The sequence below is a fragment of the Ictalurus furcatus genome, chromosome 13 (assembly GCF_023375685.1).
Source record: "Ictalurus furcatus strain D&B chromosome 13, Billie_1.0, whole genome shotgun sequence".
In the NCBI taxonomy this organism is placed as follows: domain Eukaryota; kingdom Metazoa; phylum Chordata; class Actinopteri; order Siluriformes; family Ictaluridae; genus Ictalurus; species Ictalurus furcatus.
In genome coordinates, this window is record NC_071267.1 from 4672172 (window position 1) to 4690515 (window position 18344).

The 18344-nt window shown below is 39.8% G+C and overlaps 1 protein-coding gene across 1 annotated transcript; it reads left to right on the plus strand.

Annotated features, from left to right (window-relative positions):
* The first annotated feature begins 258 nt into the window (after nucleotides 1-258).
* LOC128617432 (inactive all-trans-retinol 13,14-reductase-like) lies at nucleotides 259-15681 on the plus strand. The gene is made up of 11 exons (XM_053640554.1): nucleotides 259-480; nucleotides 1106-1288; nucleotides 3093-3334; nucleotides 3466-3661; nucleotides 11384-11581; nucleotides 11906-12025; nucleotides 12152-12290; nucleotides 13527-13636; nucleotides 13879-14045; nucleotides 14710-14869; nucleotides 15271-15681. Exons 1-11 carry the CDS (start codon nucleotides 324-326, stop codon nucleotides 15435-15437), a joined length of 1839 nt encoding a protein of 612 aa, XP_053496529.1. The 5' UTR covers nucleotides 259-323; the 3' UTR covers nucleotides 15438-15681.
* Nucleotides 15682-18344: the final 2663 nt, after the last annotated feature.

Here is an 18344-nt window from a genome sequence, read left to right on the forward strand (position 1 = left end):
TATATATATATATATATATATATATATATATATATATATAAAGTAATAGCAATGCTCTCACTCATTATTTCTAGGAATTGGTTTGGCCAAACATTACATATATTACATTATAGCTGATTAATTTCTATCACCATATATCACCCCTTATCTTTACTGTTGGTCATAATTAATTTACCTATCATGTCTTTAGACCTTTAGCACCTACTAGCTATAAAATGGCTTATGAGAGAGAATACTTTCATCAGTGATGCAGCAGTAATCAGTTCATACAACACTGAAGCTTTACTTATTCTGTCTATAACAATTGGGTTGTTTCCTTCAGGATGTGGTTGCTGCTGCTGTTGGTGTGTTTTTTGATTTGGGCTGTTGGTACTTACTGGTACCTGTTTGGCAAACCAAGCCCTTTCTCACTTGAGTCACTTAGACCTCCGGGTCCATTAGAGCTGGACCAGAAGAAGAGAGACAAAATTCTGAAGCAAGGTAAGTTCATGAGGATTCTGTACATGTCATGGTACATGTTGGTTTGATTTCTTAAAAATGAAATCAGGAGTTTTTGTTTGTTTGTTTGTTTGTTTGTTTGTTTTTAAATATCTTTAATTTCTTAAGCAGGATACTGACCTTGGTTGATGCTTGGAGGATTGTATGTTTTGCAGCATTGCACGCTATAGCTTAAAATATCATCTAAATGTAGCATATTTTGCTCAAATAAAACACAAAAATCCAAATGAAATGATAGAAATAATAAATTGACCTTATTAGCAAAATTTATATAAATAGAAGGAACATATAATGCAAGGTTCACAGATTTTTTTTTTCAAATGAAGATGTAAAAGAAATATTTACATGCCCTAAACTAATAATGTGATAGTCCATCTTTATCTTGTCTTATCTTAATTCGATTTACGGATTTGGCCAACTGCCCAGAGTGTTGAAAGATGCTTACCTAAACTGCTTTTATGATAAAGGAAACATTATCTGAGTTAGATTTATCTAATTTTGCAGTTATATTGAGTTGAAACGCTTATTTTTTTTTTACATAATCTAATCTAAATAATATCAGTGGGTTTACAAGACAATGAAACACTCCAATTATTTGTTCCTGTAGGTTTCAGGAAAGAGAAGATTCCAGAGAATCTGGATGCCATCGTGATTGGCAGTGGCATAGGTGGCATGACAGCGGCAGCTACACTGGCCAAACTGGGCAAGAGAGTGCTGGTGCTGGAGCAGCATGACCAAGCTGGAGGCTGCTGCCACACTTTCACTGAGAAAGGCTTCGAGTTTGACGTAGGTAAGAGATCATGCTATTATATTTTGGACTTTGATTTTCAGCATTTTCACTGTGATAAGCTACAGGTCTACCTGACCTTAACCAATATAAATTATCTTACATTTGACCTTTACTTGTAAATCATTAAAAAAACCTTTTACTGGATCAAAGACCCACTTAATTCATGCACCATTGGTCAGACTGTGAATGTGAAGGAAAGCTGTGAAAATGAAGATCAGTGTGCATTCTATGGAAATTAGAGATAAAGATATAGACATGCACAACATAGGAAAAGGCTACAAAATTGTGAGGAAATTGAAGTTGCATCATATCACCCAAGCACTGGAAGACCCTCAAAACTAAGCGTCAGAGCAAAAAGGAGACTTATGAGGGAAGAGACAGTGAGGCAAACAATCACTTTGAAGGAGTTACAGAGTGCAGTGGTTGAGACTGGAATGAAGGTGTACCAGTCAATTTCATCAAACGTTCTGTTTACAACTGGCCTGTATGTGATGGTGCCTAGAAATTGAGGAAAAACACAGCAAAGCACCTATGGAGTTTGCCAGAAAGCATCAGCGTGACCCAGCTAAAATGTGGTATATGGATGTGTGGACAGATGAGACAAAAATAAAGCTTTTTGGCCAAAATTCTAAATGCTATGCATGGTGCAAGCCTAACACTGCCTATTCCTGAGTTAACACCATCCCAAAAAATAAAGCTTGGGAGAAACTTCAACTTTTAACATGACAATGATCCCAAGCACAAGTTCAAAGCAACACAGGAGTAATTGAACAACCAAAAATGAAATGCTCTAGAATGACCAAGTCAAAGTTCATATCTTAATCCAATAGAACAGACTAAAAACTGTTATTGCAGCAAAAAGTGGTTCTACCAAGTACAAGTATGAAGGGGTCGAATACTTATGCAAGCAGCATTTTAAGTTGTAACTTTTTGAAAAGAAAGCTGACAAATAATGTATTTTGACATTGAACATTTACTTTAACAAAAAAACAAAAGAACCTGAAATAATCTGTGTAAGCATCATTTGAAATCTAGACAAATTGATTTTTAAGGAGATTGAATACTTTTGCAAGGCAGTGTATCTCATAGAATCTACTAGCATTTGTGTTATACATTGAAGGCATACAAGTCTCTTGATGTTTACAACCTTGTTGTTTGTGGGCACATTCAAGGCATAATGTTTTATGAGTCAAGGATGTCATCATCATCCCAATGAAAGCCAAGGTGCTGCAGAAACAGATGCAATAAACTCAGTTGTTAGCTGAACAAAATTAGATAAAAGTGTCCATTATAGGCAAGTCCTCAATAAGAATGTGGTTACAGAAGATTAATGAATAACTGTAAAGCTCAATATCAGGTCATATATTGTGGTATTTTGGCTGCCAATGATTTCAAGCATATTAACCTTTGGTCTTTTGTAAACAAAAAGAGATTGCACACAAAACCCAGGTGCAGATAGACCTAAGTAGCCTAGCAACCTGACGCTAACCTTTTCTGGCTGAAAAATCTATCACAAATTTGTTTTAGAAATTGGATTGACAGAGCTCCTCGAGCCAGTTATCTCTCCTATCTTCTTTTTTGGCTTGGTAAGGTGTCTTAATGAACACTTTTCCGATTCTTACACCAAACAGCACAGCATGACAGTTTAGAAAAGAAATTCAGCTTGCATTTACAAATCACAATAGTTTTACAATAGCAATGTCTTTGCAATCAGGAGGTGTAGCTGGAAAAGTTTTTTTTTTTTTTTTTTTTTTTAACAGTGGTGTGCAGACTTTTTATATCCACTGTATATCTATTTTTGCAGGGCTACATTACATTGGTCAGCTACATGAGAACAGTCTGTTTAAGATCATCATGGACCAGATCACAGAAGGACAACTGCAGTTTGTGGAACTGGACAAGCACTTTGACACTTTAGTGATAGGTAGCGGAGAGAAAAGCAGGAAGTACACAATCCACAGCGGAAAAACTGAGATGGAGGAGCATCTGAAGGAGCAGTTCCCTGATGACACCAAAGCTGTGGAGGAGTTCTTTAAGATCATGAAGGTAGTGCATCTCCCTGATTAGGAAACCTGTTTATTTGTACAGACCTCAAGAGGTTAGAGCAGGATCTTCTTCTCTCAGCTTTTGGAGGACCTTTATAATTTCCAAAACAAAATATATTTATTTTTCCTCAGATCTCAGCCAGGAAGACATCCATTTTGGCTGCAATAAAGCTAATTCCTCAGTGGGTGACACTGTTCCTGCTTAAGAGTGGCATTGCTGACCTCTGTACCTCCATCTTTCGCCTTGCAGCCACTAATGCCACTGCAGTTGCTGACAGTCTGACCTCCAACAAGGACCTCCAGTTAATCTTCAACTATTTCTTCTATGGTGAGGCTGCTTGTATTGATCTACAGTGGTGCTTGAAAGGTTGTGAACCCTTTAGAATTTGCTATATTTCTGTATAAATATGAAAAACATCCTCAGGTTTTCACACAAGTCCTAAAAGTAGATATAGAGAACCCACTTAAACAAATGAGACAAAAATATTATACTTGGTACTATATTTATTGAGGAAAATGATCCAGTATTACATAATTGTGAGTGGCAAAAGTATGTGAACCTTTGCTTTCAGTATCTAGGGTGACCCCCTTGTGTAACCATAACTGCAACAAAACGTTTCTGGTAGCTGTTGATCAGTCCTGCACATCAGTTTTGGGGAATTTTAGCCCATTCCTCAGTACAAACCGTCTGGGTTACGCATGTAACCTTGTTCCCTGAGAAGGGGAGGAGACGTTGCATTAGCTGAACGCTGTGGGAAGTGCCCTCGCGCATGACCGGTATCTGAAGCTTGTGTAACATCATGCCTATTTATAGGCCTGCAGTGATCAGGTGATGTGGCAATTAAGTGCGTCGCGTAAAATAAAAAAACGACACCTGTGAACCGAGCCGTCAGCCTCTATTATCTGAAGTGAAGACGCAATTCACAGGCATGCCCCAGAATGACAAAGCTACGCAACATATTGTTCCCTTCTCAGGGAACAGGGTTACATGCATAACACAGACTATCACTTTCATAGGGAACTTCACATTCGTTAGCTGAACGATGTGGGAACGAGAATACCCACTCCATCATACTGAGGGTACAACCTGTTCAAAAAGACCCGAGCCCAAGGGTCCACTGCAAGACACTCGAGCCTGGGCCAGAATGTATATCTAGGCTGTAAAATCGAATGAATGTGTATGGCGTAGACCACCCGCCACAGCACACACATCCTGTAAGGATACCCCTTTGGACAAAGCCTTCGAGGAGGCGACCCCCTAGTGGAATGAACCCTTATGCCCAGAGGTGTAGTGAGTCACGCCTCATAAGCAATAGAGATAGCTTCCACTATCCAATTAGAGATGCGCAGTTTCAACACAGCATCACCTCTGCTGTCACCGCCAAAGCCGACCAGCAGCTGCTCTGACTTATGCCACTGGCCGGAGTGGTGGATGTAAGTACAGTGAGCCATTACTGGACACAGTCTGTGCAATTTTTCTTGTTCCCGTATGAGAAACAGATGAGGGCAGAAAGCATGCAACACTACTGGCTGGGCAGCAGATGTAGGCACTTTAGGAATATAATCTGGCCTAGGATACAGGAAGGCCTTGGCTAATCCAGAGGTAAAGTCAAGGCAGGAGTGGGTAACAGAGAGCTTGTGGATCTCCTACACACTTGAGAGATGTCAGGACCAGCAGAAGAGCTACCTTTAGAGTCAGGAGCTTCTCAGAAGGTGACACTAAGGGCTCAAATGCGGCATCTGACATACCTTCCAGGACCACAGAAAGGTCCCAAGAAGGTATGTATGGTCTGCAGATGTGCCTCAGCCACCTGACACCACACATATCCCTCAAAGTTAGAGGATGTTGCCCCACACAGGCTCCATCAACAGGGGCATGGCTGGCTGAAATGGCGGCCACATAGACCCTGATTGTAGGAGAAGCCAACCCCGCTGAGAAACGTCCTTGTAAGAACTCCAGGACTGTAGCTATTGCGCAGTTCACTGGGTCTAGCTGACGTTCCTCATACCACAAGATAAAAAGTTGCCACTTGAGCGCATACAATTTCATCGTGGATGGCGTTCTAGCATTCTACCTGGTCTCTATAACCTCAGTTGTGAGACCAGAATCTATGAGCTGGTGCCCCTCAGGGCAAACTCCCTGAGATATTTTAAGAGGAAGAAACCAGACTCAGAAGGGAACCCATCCTCATCTGGGTAACAACAGATAATGTGAAAAAGTTCATTATTGGCGTATATGAAGTCTGTATGGCCTTAGGAGCAGCCGTAGTCCCAGCATTCTGGACTTGGAGAAGATTTGAGCTCCATCCAGAGGCAGAAAGGATCTGGATCTCTAGTATCTCCATAAAATCGTGTGTGGCTCGGCAGAACGAGAGAGGGAGAGAAAAGATTATTAGGACTGGGAATTAGTATAATAGAAAGTCTAGTCAGGGTAGGCTTGAGTAAACAAATACGTTTTAAGCCTAGATTTAAACACTGAGACTGTGTCTGAGTCCCGAACACTAATAGGAAGACTTTTCCATAACAGTGGGGCTCTATAAGCGAAAGCTCTCCCCCCTGCTGTAGCCTTCACTATTCGAGGTACTGTCAAATAGCCTGCATCTTTTGATCTAAGTAGGCCTGGCGCATCATAGAAAACCAAAAGGTCGCTTAGATACTGTGGCGCGAGACCGTTTAGTGCTTTATAGGCCAATAAATGTATTTTATAGTTAATGCGGGATTCCACTGGGAGCCAATGCAGTATTGATAATATTGGTGTGATATGGTCGTATCTTCTAGTTCTAGTTAGGACTCTAGCAGCTGCATTCTGGACTAACTGGAGTTTGTTTATATTCCTACTGGAACATCCAGATAGTAAGGCATTACAGTAATCTAGTCTAGAGGTGAGGAATGCATGAACTAATATTTCTGCATCATGTAGTGACAATATATTTCTTATCTTAGAAATATTTCTGAGATGAAAGAAGGCTATCCTAGTAATATTATCTACATGAGCATCAAATGATAGACTGGAGTCAATAATCACACCAAGGTCTTTTACTGCTGTACATGTTGAAACAGAAAGTCCATCCAGAGTAACCATGTGATCAGAAAGATTATTTCTAGCTACACGTGATTCTAATAATAGTATTTCTGTTTTATCAGAATTAAGTAAAAGGAAGTTAGTTAGCATCCAACGTCTAATGTCCTTTACACAATCCTCAACTTTACTAAGCTTCTGTCTGTCCTCTGGCTTCGCTGAAACATACAACTGTGTATCATCAGCATAACAGTGGAAGCTAATTCCATGCTTACGAATAATTTGTCCTAGGGATAGCATATATAAAGTAAAAAGCAGTGGGCCTAAAACAGAACCCTGTGGAACTCCAAAGGTCAGTATGCGTGGAGAAGTCTCCATTTACATCTACGAACTGATAACGATTGGTCAAATAAGACCTGAGCCAGGAGAGGACTGTTTCCTTAATGCCAACAACATTTTCTAATCTATCAAGGAGAATAGTATGATCTATAGTATCAAAAGCTGCACTAAGGTCGAGTAACACAAGCAGCAAGACACAACCCTGATCAGAGGCCAGTAGTAGGTCATTTACTACTTTAACTAACGCTGTCTCTGTGCTATGATGAGGTCTAAATCCTGACTGATACATTTCATGAATGTTATTCCTATCTAAGTATGAGCATAACTGCTTTGCTACAACCTTTTCTAAAATCTTAGACAGGAAGGGGAGATTTGATATAGGTCTATAGCTGGACAGTTGACAGGGGTCAAGATCAGGTTTTTTAATCAAGGGTTTAATAACTGCTAATTTAAGTAATTTAGGTACATAGCCAGTGCTAAGGGAAGAATTGATTATATTTAAAAGTGGTTCAATTACTCCTGGACAAATCTGTTTAAACAAACATGTAGGTACGGGATCTAGTATACAAGTTGATGAATTGGCTGAAGAGATTAATGGAGCTAGTTCAGTCTCTCTAAGCGGAGCAAAACACTCTAAGCATTGATCTGATATTGCTACATTATCATCTAATGGGTTTGTTACAGTACTGTCCGGTTTTAAATTAATGGCCTGTATTTCACGTCTAATATTTTCAACCTTATCAATGAAAAATTTCATGAAATCTTCACTGCTATCTAATGATTGAGTGTTTCTCTCTGTAGTGGTTTTATTCCTAGTTAATTTTGCTACCGTGTTGAATAGGAATCTTGAATTGTTTTTGTTATCTCCTATACGGTACGTTTTACGCGGTAGCGAGGCGAGGTGGAAATATTATGATCAATATGTATTATGAACGAGATAAGATAATGGTCTGAGACAACTCCAGACTGCGGAAAAATTACAATATCTTCTATACTTAATCCGTATGTTAGTATCAGATCAAGAGTGTGACCACCATTATGAGTAGGCCCGATTATGTTCTGATTAATCCCTACTGAGTCTAAGATGGACACAACCGCTATTCTTAGAGGGTCTTCCAGGTTATCAAAATGAATATTAAAATCTCAGACAATTAATGCTTTATCTTCAGACACAACCAGGTTTGAGACAAAGTCTGCAAATTCACTATGAAATTCAGTATATGGCCCTGGGGGTCTGTAAATAATAATTAGAGGAATTGACTTATTTTTTGTGGCTACATAACTTATACCGGTATAAAGAATTTCAAAAGAATTAAATTTATAACTAGGTTTTTGTGTGACGACTAGATTTTTACTATGGATGAGACCAACACTTCCTCCTCTACCAGTTGAACGAGGCTGATGTACATAATTGTATCCAGGAGGACTGGCGTCATTTAATGCTATGTACTCGTTTGGTTTAATCCAAGTTTCCGTTAAACACATTAAATTACATTCCTGATCAGTAATGATTTCGTTAACAATAAGAGCCTGAGACGCAAGAGATCTAATGTTTAATAGTCCTAGCTTCAGATTAAAAGTGCTGGCTGTGCATTCAATATGATTTAATTTTATGTTATTTAGGTTACGAAGAAAAGACTTTCCGAGATTTTCTCTGTATTTTTATAGCTCGGGGAACAGACACAGTCTCTATAGTATGTATTACAGGTGCTGGACTATTAATTGAACATCGATTATAATTAACGTTGTTATTGTCGGAAGACATTGTCTGCAGTGACCCACAAGCAAGACCTACTACTGCACAGGCCTTGCCCACCAATGCCATGGTGGCCTTAAATGGCTTGGATGGCCTAAATTACCTGCCATCAATAGAGATAGGTGGCTCACAAGCGCCTCCTCCACCTTCAGCATAGCATCTTTCCCCATGATGGCTGAATAATCCAACATCACGGGGTTATAAATACGGCTTATGCATGGTTTTCCCCCAGAAGCGTGATATTTTGTCATGCACTTTTGGAAAAAAAAGGGGGTTTCTGCAGTGTGAGGGATTTATTTCACTGGGGAGAAAAAAGCTCATCCAGCTGTAGTAATCACTTCAAGCAGCTCTTTATATGCTGCTCTCAGTTTTTAGCACACCCTTCTGGCTCCTTGGAGTCAGAGAGGAATTACTATTTTTTATTTTTGTGTGTGTGTGTTTTTTTTTTTCGTTTTGTTTTTTGGCTTTCCATAGCGGAAGGAGGAGTCGCGACGCAAGCTCCAAAATTCAGCAGAGAGGCGCACCCGGAAAAGATGGATCAGCGCTTACCTCCGGTTCTTCTTCCGGATCCATAAGAGATCCCCCGGACCTGAAACGGCTAGCTGCCTCAGCAGCAGCCAGCCCAGATCCACGAAGCTCTGAAACCCAACTCACTTCAGCTTCCAAGAAGAGAGCAAGTCACAAGCGGAGCTGCCTAATGTAAGGCGTTACAATGTGTACAGTCGGACCTCTCGAGGGTTGCCATGGCATGCTCCAACCCTAGACACTTCACACAGAAATTGTGCAGTCCTCCCCGTGATGAAACGGGAGCAAGGCGTAACACACTTCCTGAATTATCTCACTCATACTTTTTTTCTTCTCTTTTTTTAAAGGGATAGAAAAGTCCAGAGATTTTGAGAAAAGATAGAGAGGAAATGAAGAGTCTTTTTGTTTTTGTTACATAAACAACCGACACGCAGTCTCGCTGAAGATAATAAGGCTGACGGCACGGTTCACAGGTGTCATTTATATATCACGCGACACGCTTAAATGCCTTGTCACCTGATCACGGCAGGCCTATAAATAGGCATGATGTTACACAAGCTTCAGATACCGGTCATGCGCGAGGGCGCTTCCCACAGCATTCAGCTAACGCAACGTGAAGTTCCCTTTGAAAGGGAACAGCTTCAACTCTGGGATGTTGGTGGGTTTCCTCAAATTAACTACTTGCGTTATGTTCTTCCACAGCATTAATATTGCATTAAAGTTGGGTATTTCACTTGGCCATTCCAAAAAATTAACTTTATTCTTCTTTAACCATTCTTTGGTAGAACGACTTGTGTTTTTAGGGTTGCTATCTTACTGCATAACCCACTTTTTCTTGAGATTCAGTTCATGGACAGATATCCTGGCATTTTCCTTGAGAATTCTCTGGTATAATTAAGAATTAATTGTTCCATCAATGATGGGACGTCGGCCTAGCCCAGATGCCACAAAACAGGCCCAAACATGATACAACCATCACAGTGTTTCACAGATGTGATAACGCTCTTATGCTGGAATGCAGTGTTTTCCTTTCTCCAAACATAGCCAAAAAGTTATATTTTGTTCTCGTCCATCCACAAAATAGCCTTCTGGCTTGTGATCTTTAGCAAACTGCAGAGGGGAAGCAATGTTCTTTTGGAGAGCAGTGGTTTTCTCCTTGCAACACTGCCATGCAAACCATTTTTGTTCAGTGTTCTCCTGATGGTGGACTCAAGAAAATTAACATTAGCAAATGTGAGAGAGGGTTTTAGTTGCTTAGAAGTTACCTTCGGTTCCTTTGTGACCTTGCAGACTATTACACATTTGGGGAGGGTAACAGTGGTCTTGAATTTCATCCATTTGTACACAATCTGTCTAATTATGGATTGGTGCAGTCCAAAACTCTTTAGAGATGGTTTTGTAACCCTTTCCAGGCTGATGAGCATCAACAACAGTTTTTCTGAGGTCCTCAGAAATCTCCTTTGTTCGTGCCATGATACACTTCCACAAACGTGTTGTGAAGTTCAGACTTTAATAGATCCCTGTTCTTCAAATAAAACAGGGTGCTCACTCACACATGATTGTCATCCCATTGATTGAAAACACCTGACTCTAACTTCACATTTAAATAACTGCTAATCCTAGAGATTCACATACTTTTGCCACTCACAAATCTGATGATCTGACAATGATAAAACTGATAATGTTTTAGGTCATATTTATGCAGATATATAGAAAACTCCTAAGGGTTCACAAACTTTTAAACACCACTGTATATATTAATCTGGCAGGTTTACCAGTCATGGCTGTCATGGTGGTGCAGTTTATAGAGTTGCTGCCTCACAGCTCCAGGGTCCTTTGTCCCATCCTGAGCTCAGGTTACTGTTTGTGTGGAGTATATCATGTTCTTCTCGATTCTGGGTGGGTTTCCTACAGGTTCCCCAGTTTCATCACACTGTCCAAAAACATGTTGGTAGGTGGATTGGCTATGCTAAACTAGCACAATAAGTGTGTGCAATGTGTCCTGTGATAGACTGCCATCCCATCCAGGGTGTGTTCCTGGAATAGGATTTGGACTTTTCTTATAACCCTTATATTCTTTAAATTTGACAAAAAGCAGAACAGTACTTTTGTTGAATATTGTTTCTCTAACACAACAGCTTTTGTTCTTGTTGTTATAGCTTTAATGAACATGAAAATCATTATTAGAGATCACATGTCTATTACGGAGATGATGTGAAGGTCAGTAGTGTATGTAAACTAAAAGTGTTCAACGTGATTTTTTTTTGTACATTTGAAGGAAAAAAAAAGTGATTTTTAGTTGCTGTTACATTTCCTTCATATTAGAAGGAGGTCCCTAAGCATGGGAAGCACTTTTGTGAGTGTTAAATCAATAAAATTCCTTAGAACTAGGCTATTTTTTTAATTTACAGGCATTCCACCCAAAGAGTCCAGCTGTGTCATTAATGCACTGCTGTTGCACCACTACAAGCGCGGAGCATACTACCCAAAAGGTGGCGCCAGTGAAATCCCATTCCACATCATAAAGGTCATCCAGAAATTTGGTGGACGTGTGCTGGTCCGTGCTCCTGTAAATCGCATCCTGGTTGACAATAAGGGAGCTGCATATGGTGAGTGACAGAAGACAATTACAGCCATTTCTCTAACCAAATAATGCACTACTAGCTGCTGCCATTTTATATAGCATGTCCTCTTTAAGACCTGTATATAATGTAGAAGCAGATATTGTTATATGTCAAATATTATATGAGGATGTATATTTTTATCATGCCAAAGATTTTTCCATACTTTCATAAATAATCACAACTATGTCACTTAACTGAAAAAGTCTCTCAGATGAATGGTGTTCAGGACAGGACAGTTATAATATAGCTGAACTTTTCCTTATTAAAACGGAATGTCTGGAACATGCAGTAATTGTCACTTTGTGATAGGCGTCACTGTGAAAAAAGGCCAAGAGGATGTGGAAATGCGGGCTCCTGTTATCATCTCCAACTGTGGGGTCTTCAACACCTTCCAGAAATTGCTACCATCACATATACAAACCAAACCAGGTCAGCTCTTCAACCATTAGTTCTTATATATTACTTAGCCTTTATTTCTTTGGTGTCTGGATTTCAGGTATTAGAACATTAAAGCATTAAATCCAGCACTAATCATGCTATGATCCCATGTTGCAGAGATTCAGAAGCGGCTGAATATGATGAGACCTGGACGAGGATGCCTTTTAGTGTTCTCAGGTTTCGATGCCACAAAGGAGGAACTGGGCATCAATTCTAGCAACATGTGGCTCTTTAAGTCTAACGATATGGATGCCATGTCAGTACTAAAGGGAAAAAAATCACATATAATATGTAAGGAATAAGACACAATGTGGCATTGTGTTATAGGTAAAAAAAAAAAAAAAATCAATGGAGTGTTGGGGATCTCTAAGGCAAAGTGCTGTTAACACCAGATGTGGATTATTTTCCTATAACAGCACATCATGAAGTGTTTTATTCCTCTTAAACCACAGCTGTTACAATTCTTTATTTATTAATGAATGAAACTGTGCTTTTTATTGGTTTGTTGTTACATATAATATTGTGGAAATTTTGTGAGACAATTTCCTTAGATGATAAGATTACACTTGCATTGCAGCAGCTCACCAGCCTCTCTTTTTCTTTCTTGAGGTTATTAATAAATAAATAAATAAATAAATAAATAAATTTAAAAAACCATACAGCTTGGCATGTTACACAGAAACCAGAAAGCACAGACTCCTGAAGACTCTCCCATGGCAGAAAACTGAGCAATACTAAGCATTTATAAATCTTATATAAACATCTCCTTACAAAACATCACCATATCAATGATTATACGTTTTTCTTTGTTAAATAATAGTTCTTCCATCAATTTATTATTAGCCCTACATCGTGTAGATCGTCCGCCATACAAGGCCCTGTGAATGTGTTCACATTAATATAAATCATTTGACCTGCAGCCAACACTAGTGTCAGAGCTGCTGTTATAGAAAATAAATCAACACTTTCTGACCAATCAGAATCAAGTGGTCAACAGTTCAACAGCGCTGTGGTATTAATGCTTATATATGTAAGAATACAGGAATCGCTGTTCATCTATTATCTGCTGTGGCTAACAAGGCAACATGATAGTCTGAAGAGTAGATATCTGTAATTTTTTGCAGTTTTATTGGTTATTAGTAAAATGTAGCACTTCTTAAAAACTGCATATGTTTCAGCAGTGTAAAGGAAAACTTTATAATAACAAAAATGGCCTAGTTTTCTCGTCAGACCTCTTCTTATACACCCACAGTGTAGTGCTGTTGTTTAAACCTTGAGAGAAGAATAACCACAGCACAATCCCAGCACTCAGCTGTCTTTCTTCAAGTTGGACATGGTTTTATTCTTATTACAGGCTGTTATATCACAGGCTGTTGGAAGAACATGGCCAAACCCAGCTTTCTATAACATTCACAGCTATTCCTATTAAACACATTTGGCAAAGTGGCACTGCGGTGAGTTTTCACACTTCTAATGTTATGTTTATGTAAAGGATGGATGAGTACTTCAGTATGGGGAAGGATGAAGCTCCAGATAATGTTCCCATGATTCACTTTACGTTTCCATCTGCCAAAGATCCCACATCAAAGATCCGTCACCCAGGTACAACCTCAGGTTTCAGCAAAATGTGTTTTGCTTTTTAAAAATGCCAGACGCAGCTCAATGATGTGGCAAGAACAGTGGTTGGAGTTAAAGTTTTGGATGCCATGTGAAGTACTGATTTTAAGTTCAAATCACACATCAGATACTGTCCACTCAAGACAACAAGACGTTGTGTTCATTCTTTACTCTGTGTATGAAAATTTTGAGAGCAATACTAATGGCATCTCCTGTTCATTTTTCAGGTAAATCTTGCATGACCATCCTGACAGTGGTTAATTATGAATGGTTTGAAGAGTGGAAGGACACTCCAGTGAGAAAAAGAGGGGATGACTATTTAAAGTACAAGATGAGATTTGCCAACAATGTCTTTGACTGGGCCTGCAGCCAGTACCCCAAACTGAGAGACAAGGTAGCAATCATTTCAAAATAGATTTCAGTAGCAGAATCACACGTAATATTTTGTATTAAATGTCACAGATAATTAAAGGTAAAGCATAGTTTATAAATATACTCATAGGAACACCTGTAATCAGACAATCATGTGGCAGCAGTGCAGTGTAAAACATTATGCAGATACAGGTCAAGCACTTCAGTTAATGTCTTTATCAAACATCAGAATGCGGAAAAAAAGCATGAGCTCAGTGACTTTGACCATGGCATGGCTGTTGATGCCAGATGGGCTGGTTTGTGTATTTCAGAATCTGCTGATTTCCTGAGAATTTCACACACATTATATGTGTGTCTCTAGTGTTTACACAGAATGGTGTCAAAAGATTTTTAAAAAAGTCAGGCAGAAACACCTTGAGAGGTCAGAGGACACTGGTTTGACCTACAGGAAGTCTACAGTAACTAAATAACTACTCTTTACAAACATGGTGAGCAGAAAGGCATGTCAAAATGAGGCTACAACAGCCCACATTGGGTTCCACTCCTGTCACCCAAGTACAGCAATCTGAGACTACAATGGGTACAGGTTAAGCGAAACTGGACAATTGTAATTTTTTTAATACACTGTAAAAAAAAATTATGCTCTTATTCAGGAACTCTTATTTTTCTACCTGTTTTCCTCCTAGCTGGTATATCAGGAAGTCTCCACTCCATTGTCTAACGCACATTATCTTGGTCGTTACCTCGGAGCCATGTACTCAACTGAGCAGAATGTGGAGCGCTTCCAAGCAGAGGCCCTCGCTAGAAATCGTTGTGATACCCCTGTCAAAAATCTCTTTGTTTCAGGTATAACAAGCCCTTTGTGATATACAGTAGCTAAGTGTTTCTGTAGTTCTTAGTTATGCTTTGGAAAGGATGGTGCACTTATATTTGTCGACTATGACATTTCAATTCAATTTACATGATGCAGCTTGTATGGAAAGTTACAAGTAGTTACTGTTAGGATGAGGGGTGGAGCTTGCAGATGTAGCTTTTTTTAACCACTTTTTCATCTAAAATCCAATGACGTTCTTGCTTATTAGACTCCTTATGAAATTTGGTGACTGCTCAGCTCCTTCCTTACTTAGAGTCAGTTTGGACGTCATTGTTATATCCTTGAGTGCCTGGTTTTTTGAGCTCCAGTACATTGAGCTTGTATTCCAGGGTTTGTTCACTGATTATATGACTGTGTGTGTTTGGGTTCTCAGGTCAAGATGTGTTTAGCTGTGGTATTGCAGGTGCATTACATGGTGGCCTTCTCTGTGCCTCCACGGTGCTCAGACATATTGTGTACATCGACCTCTTGATGCTAAAGAAGAAGCTGAAGAAGAAGAAGGCAAGAGGAACTGCTGAACGTATCAAAAAGTTGCTGTGAATCAGAGAGAAAAACTGCGGCAACTGACAGAAGCAATGTCCTGCAAATTAGTGGCACAAATTAATTTGTTTATTTTTATCTTTATTGTAAACGGTTTCGTCCAAATTGATGAAACAAATATGTTCTTTCCTTTGCATAGCAAAAAAGTAAGAATATATAATCAATATGAAAATAAACCAATGAATTATTGAACGAATGAAAAAATGAAACAAACAAGCAAACAAATAAATAAATAAAATTTGGTCTTTCATTTTAGTGCCCTGTCATTTTTACCTACTGTAAATGATAATACTGTTAATTATGCTCCATTTACAGTCATTTTGGCTCCTGACAACTACAAGGTCAGAAGTCAGAATGTCACGATACCTGCTGGAGACAAGCGCGGATGGGCAGGGCGGCGTGTACAGAAGCGATGTAAGAGGAAACACAGGAAACAGGCAAAAGTCAGGTGATCAGGCAAACAATCCGAATGAGACAGAGCAGAGAATCGTGATAATAATTAACAGGCAGGAAATTCCAAGAACCAGGAAAATCTAGACGAAAACTAAAGGCTTGGTAACACAACTAAGTCACGAGAACTGAGCGTTTACTTCGCTAGGGCGCGAAGGTTAACGAGGCCTTTTATAACTTATGAGCCGTATAGGTGTTGGTGATCAATACTCAGGCGGACTTGAGAACGGGCATGGCCAGGAAGTGTAGTCCTTGTCCGCCATGTTTGTAAGCGGTGCCGCCATCTGAGTATTGTGGCCGCGAGTTCGCTGTGGGGTAACACGGAAGAGAAAAGTGAAATTCATTGTCATGTAAACAGGGTGGATATGGATGCAATTGCAGTTAAAGCTTTTAACGATTTGAAAAATCCAAATCGTGAAGGCAAAATCAAGCTCCACAAACAGGCAGAGGTAAGGCGATCAGCAAACAGGGTTGACAGGGCAAAGGCAGAACACGAAAACCGAGAAACTGGGAACAAGATCACAGAACAAAGAATTGGTAGCTTTGGAGGCCGTCCCATCATCCGTTTTTCTTACCTCTAGATTGGATTATTGTAATGCCTTACTGTCTGGATGTTCCAGTAGGTGCCTAAACAAGCTCCAGTTAGTCCAGAATGCAGCTGCACAAGTCCTTACTAGAACCAGAAAATATGACCACATCACCCCTATCTTAGCCACACTGCATTGGCTCCCAGTAAAATTTCCCATTTATTATAAAATGCTACTATTGACCTATAAAGGATTAAATTGTCTCATGCCACAATACCTGAGTGAAATTTTGGTCTTTTATGATTCGCCAGGCCTGCTTCAATCAAAAGGTGCAGGCTATTTGTTGGTACCTCGAATAGTGAAGGCTACAGCAGGGGGTAGAGCTTTCTCTTACAAAACCAAACAGTTATGGAACAGCCTTCCTATAAGTGTTTTTGACTCAGACACAGTCTGAGTGTTCAAGTCTAGGCTGAAAACATTAGTTTAGTCAAGCCTTTTGTGAATAGTTTTTTTCTTATGTAACGGCCAGCTCCATCAAACCCCTTCAAGTGATTCAGAATGCAGCAGCATGCCTCGTTTTCAACCAGCCCAAGAGAACCCATGTCACACCCCTCTTCATCTCCCTCCACTGGCTTCCTGTAGCCGCCCACATCAAATTCAAGGCCTTGATGCTCACGCACAAGACCTTGTCTGGAACAGCACCCTCCTACCTCAACTCTCTCCTGAAGGCTTATGTTCCCTCACGCAATCTGCGATCAATCAATGACCGACGCTTAGTAGTACCCACTCACCGCGGCTCAAGGTCCCTTTCAAAAACATTCAAACTAACTGTTCCTCAGTGGTGGAATGAACTTCCAACCTCAATCCGGACCGCAAAATCTCTCACCATCTTCAAAAAGCAGCTAAAGACCCACCTCTTCCGTGAACACCTAACCAACCCGTAAAAAATAATAATAATAATAATAAAAATTTACTCTGGCACTTACACCTCTACTCTGTGCACTTTGCTTCTTGTAGAACTCAATTAATGGATCTAGTATAGTAGAACTACTTGTATTGTTCTCTGCTTGATATATCGCATTGCTTGTATTTTCTCATTTGTAAGTCACTTTGGATAAAAGTGTCTGCTAAATGAATAAATGTAATGTAAATGTAATAGAGTAGAGCTAGAGGGCTCACAGATATAGATTGCCTTATGTCCCAGGGCACACTCATGTCTCTGTCCCTTTTAGTTATGCTGTCATAGGTAGTCTTGTAGGAGTCCCAGCTTGCACTCAGGCAAAGTGCATTGTCCTTAACCATTATGGGGCAGTAAGCGTACCTAATAATCTCTCCCGCTCTCTGTCGAGCTACACATGCTGCTTCTGAGATCCCAGTGATCCTGCCCCCTTCTGCTCTCAGGACCTGCCCAATCCATCCTGATGCCCTACATCTGCTTCGAGTTCTCATCAATTGGAAGTCACATGCTGCCGCTGAGGATGGCCCCACATGGTGCAGCCTAAAGATCATTGAGATTGCTGAGGATGGTACCACTTAAAAACCATAAAGATGGCTTTGGACCTCAATTCATATTAACAGTTATGCTATGATAGTCTTAGAACTGCAATTGCCACAAACAGTTTTGCACTCAAGTCTCCATTGGTGAACAGTGGATAAGTTCAACAAACCACATCGTATAAAAACTGTAATGAATTTCCTGGTTACACAATTGCACTGTTTGGCCATGTAGTATTAGCACATTTATAAAAGGGATCTATTTATATTTGCACTATCCAGTGTCACCCAGATGAGGATGGGTTCCTTTTTGAGTCTGGAGCCAAGGTTTCTTCCTCATATCGTCTGAAGGACTTTTCCTTGCCACCGTCACCTCTGGCTTGCTCATTGGGGATAAATTCATACAATAAATCTATATACTGAATTTATATGATTC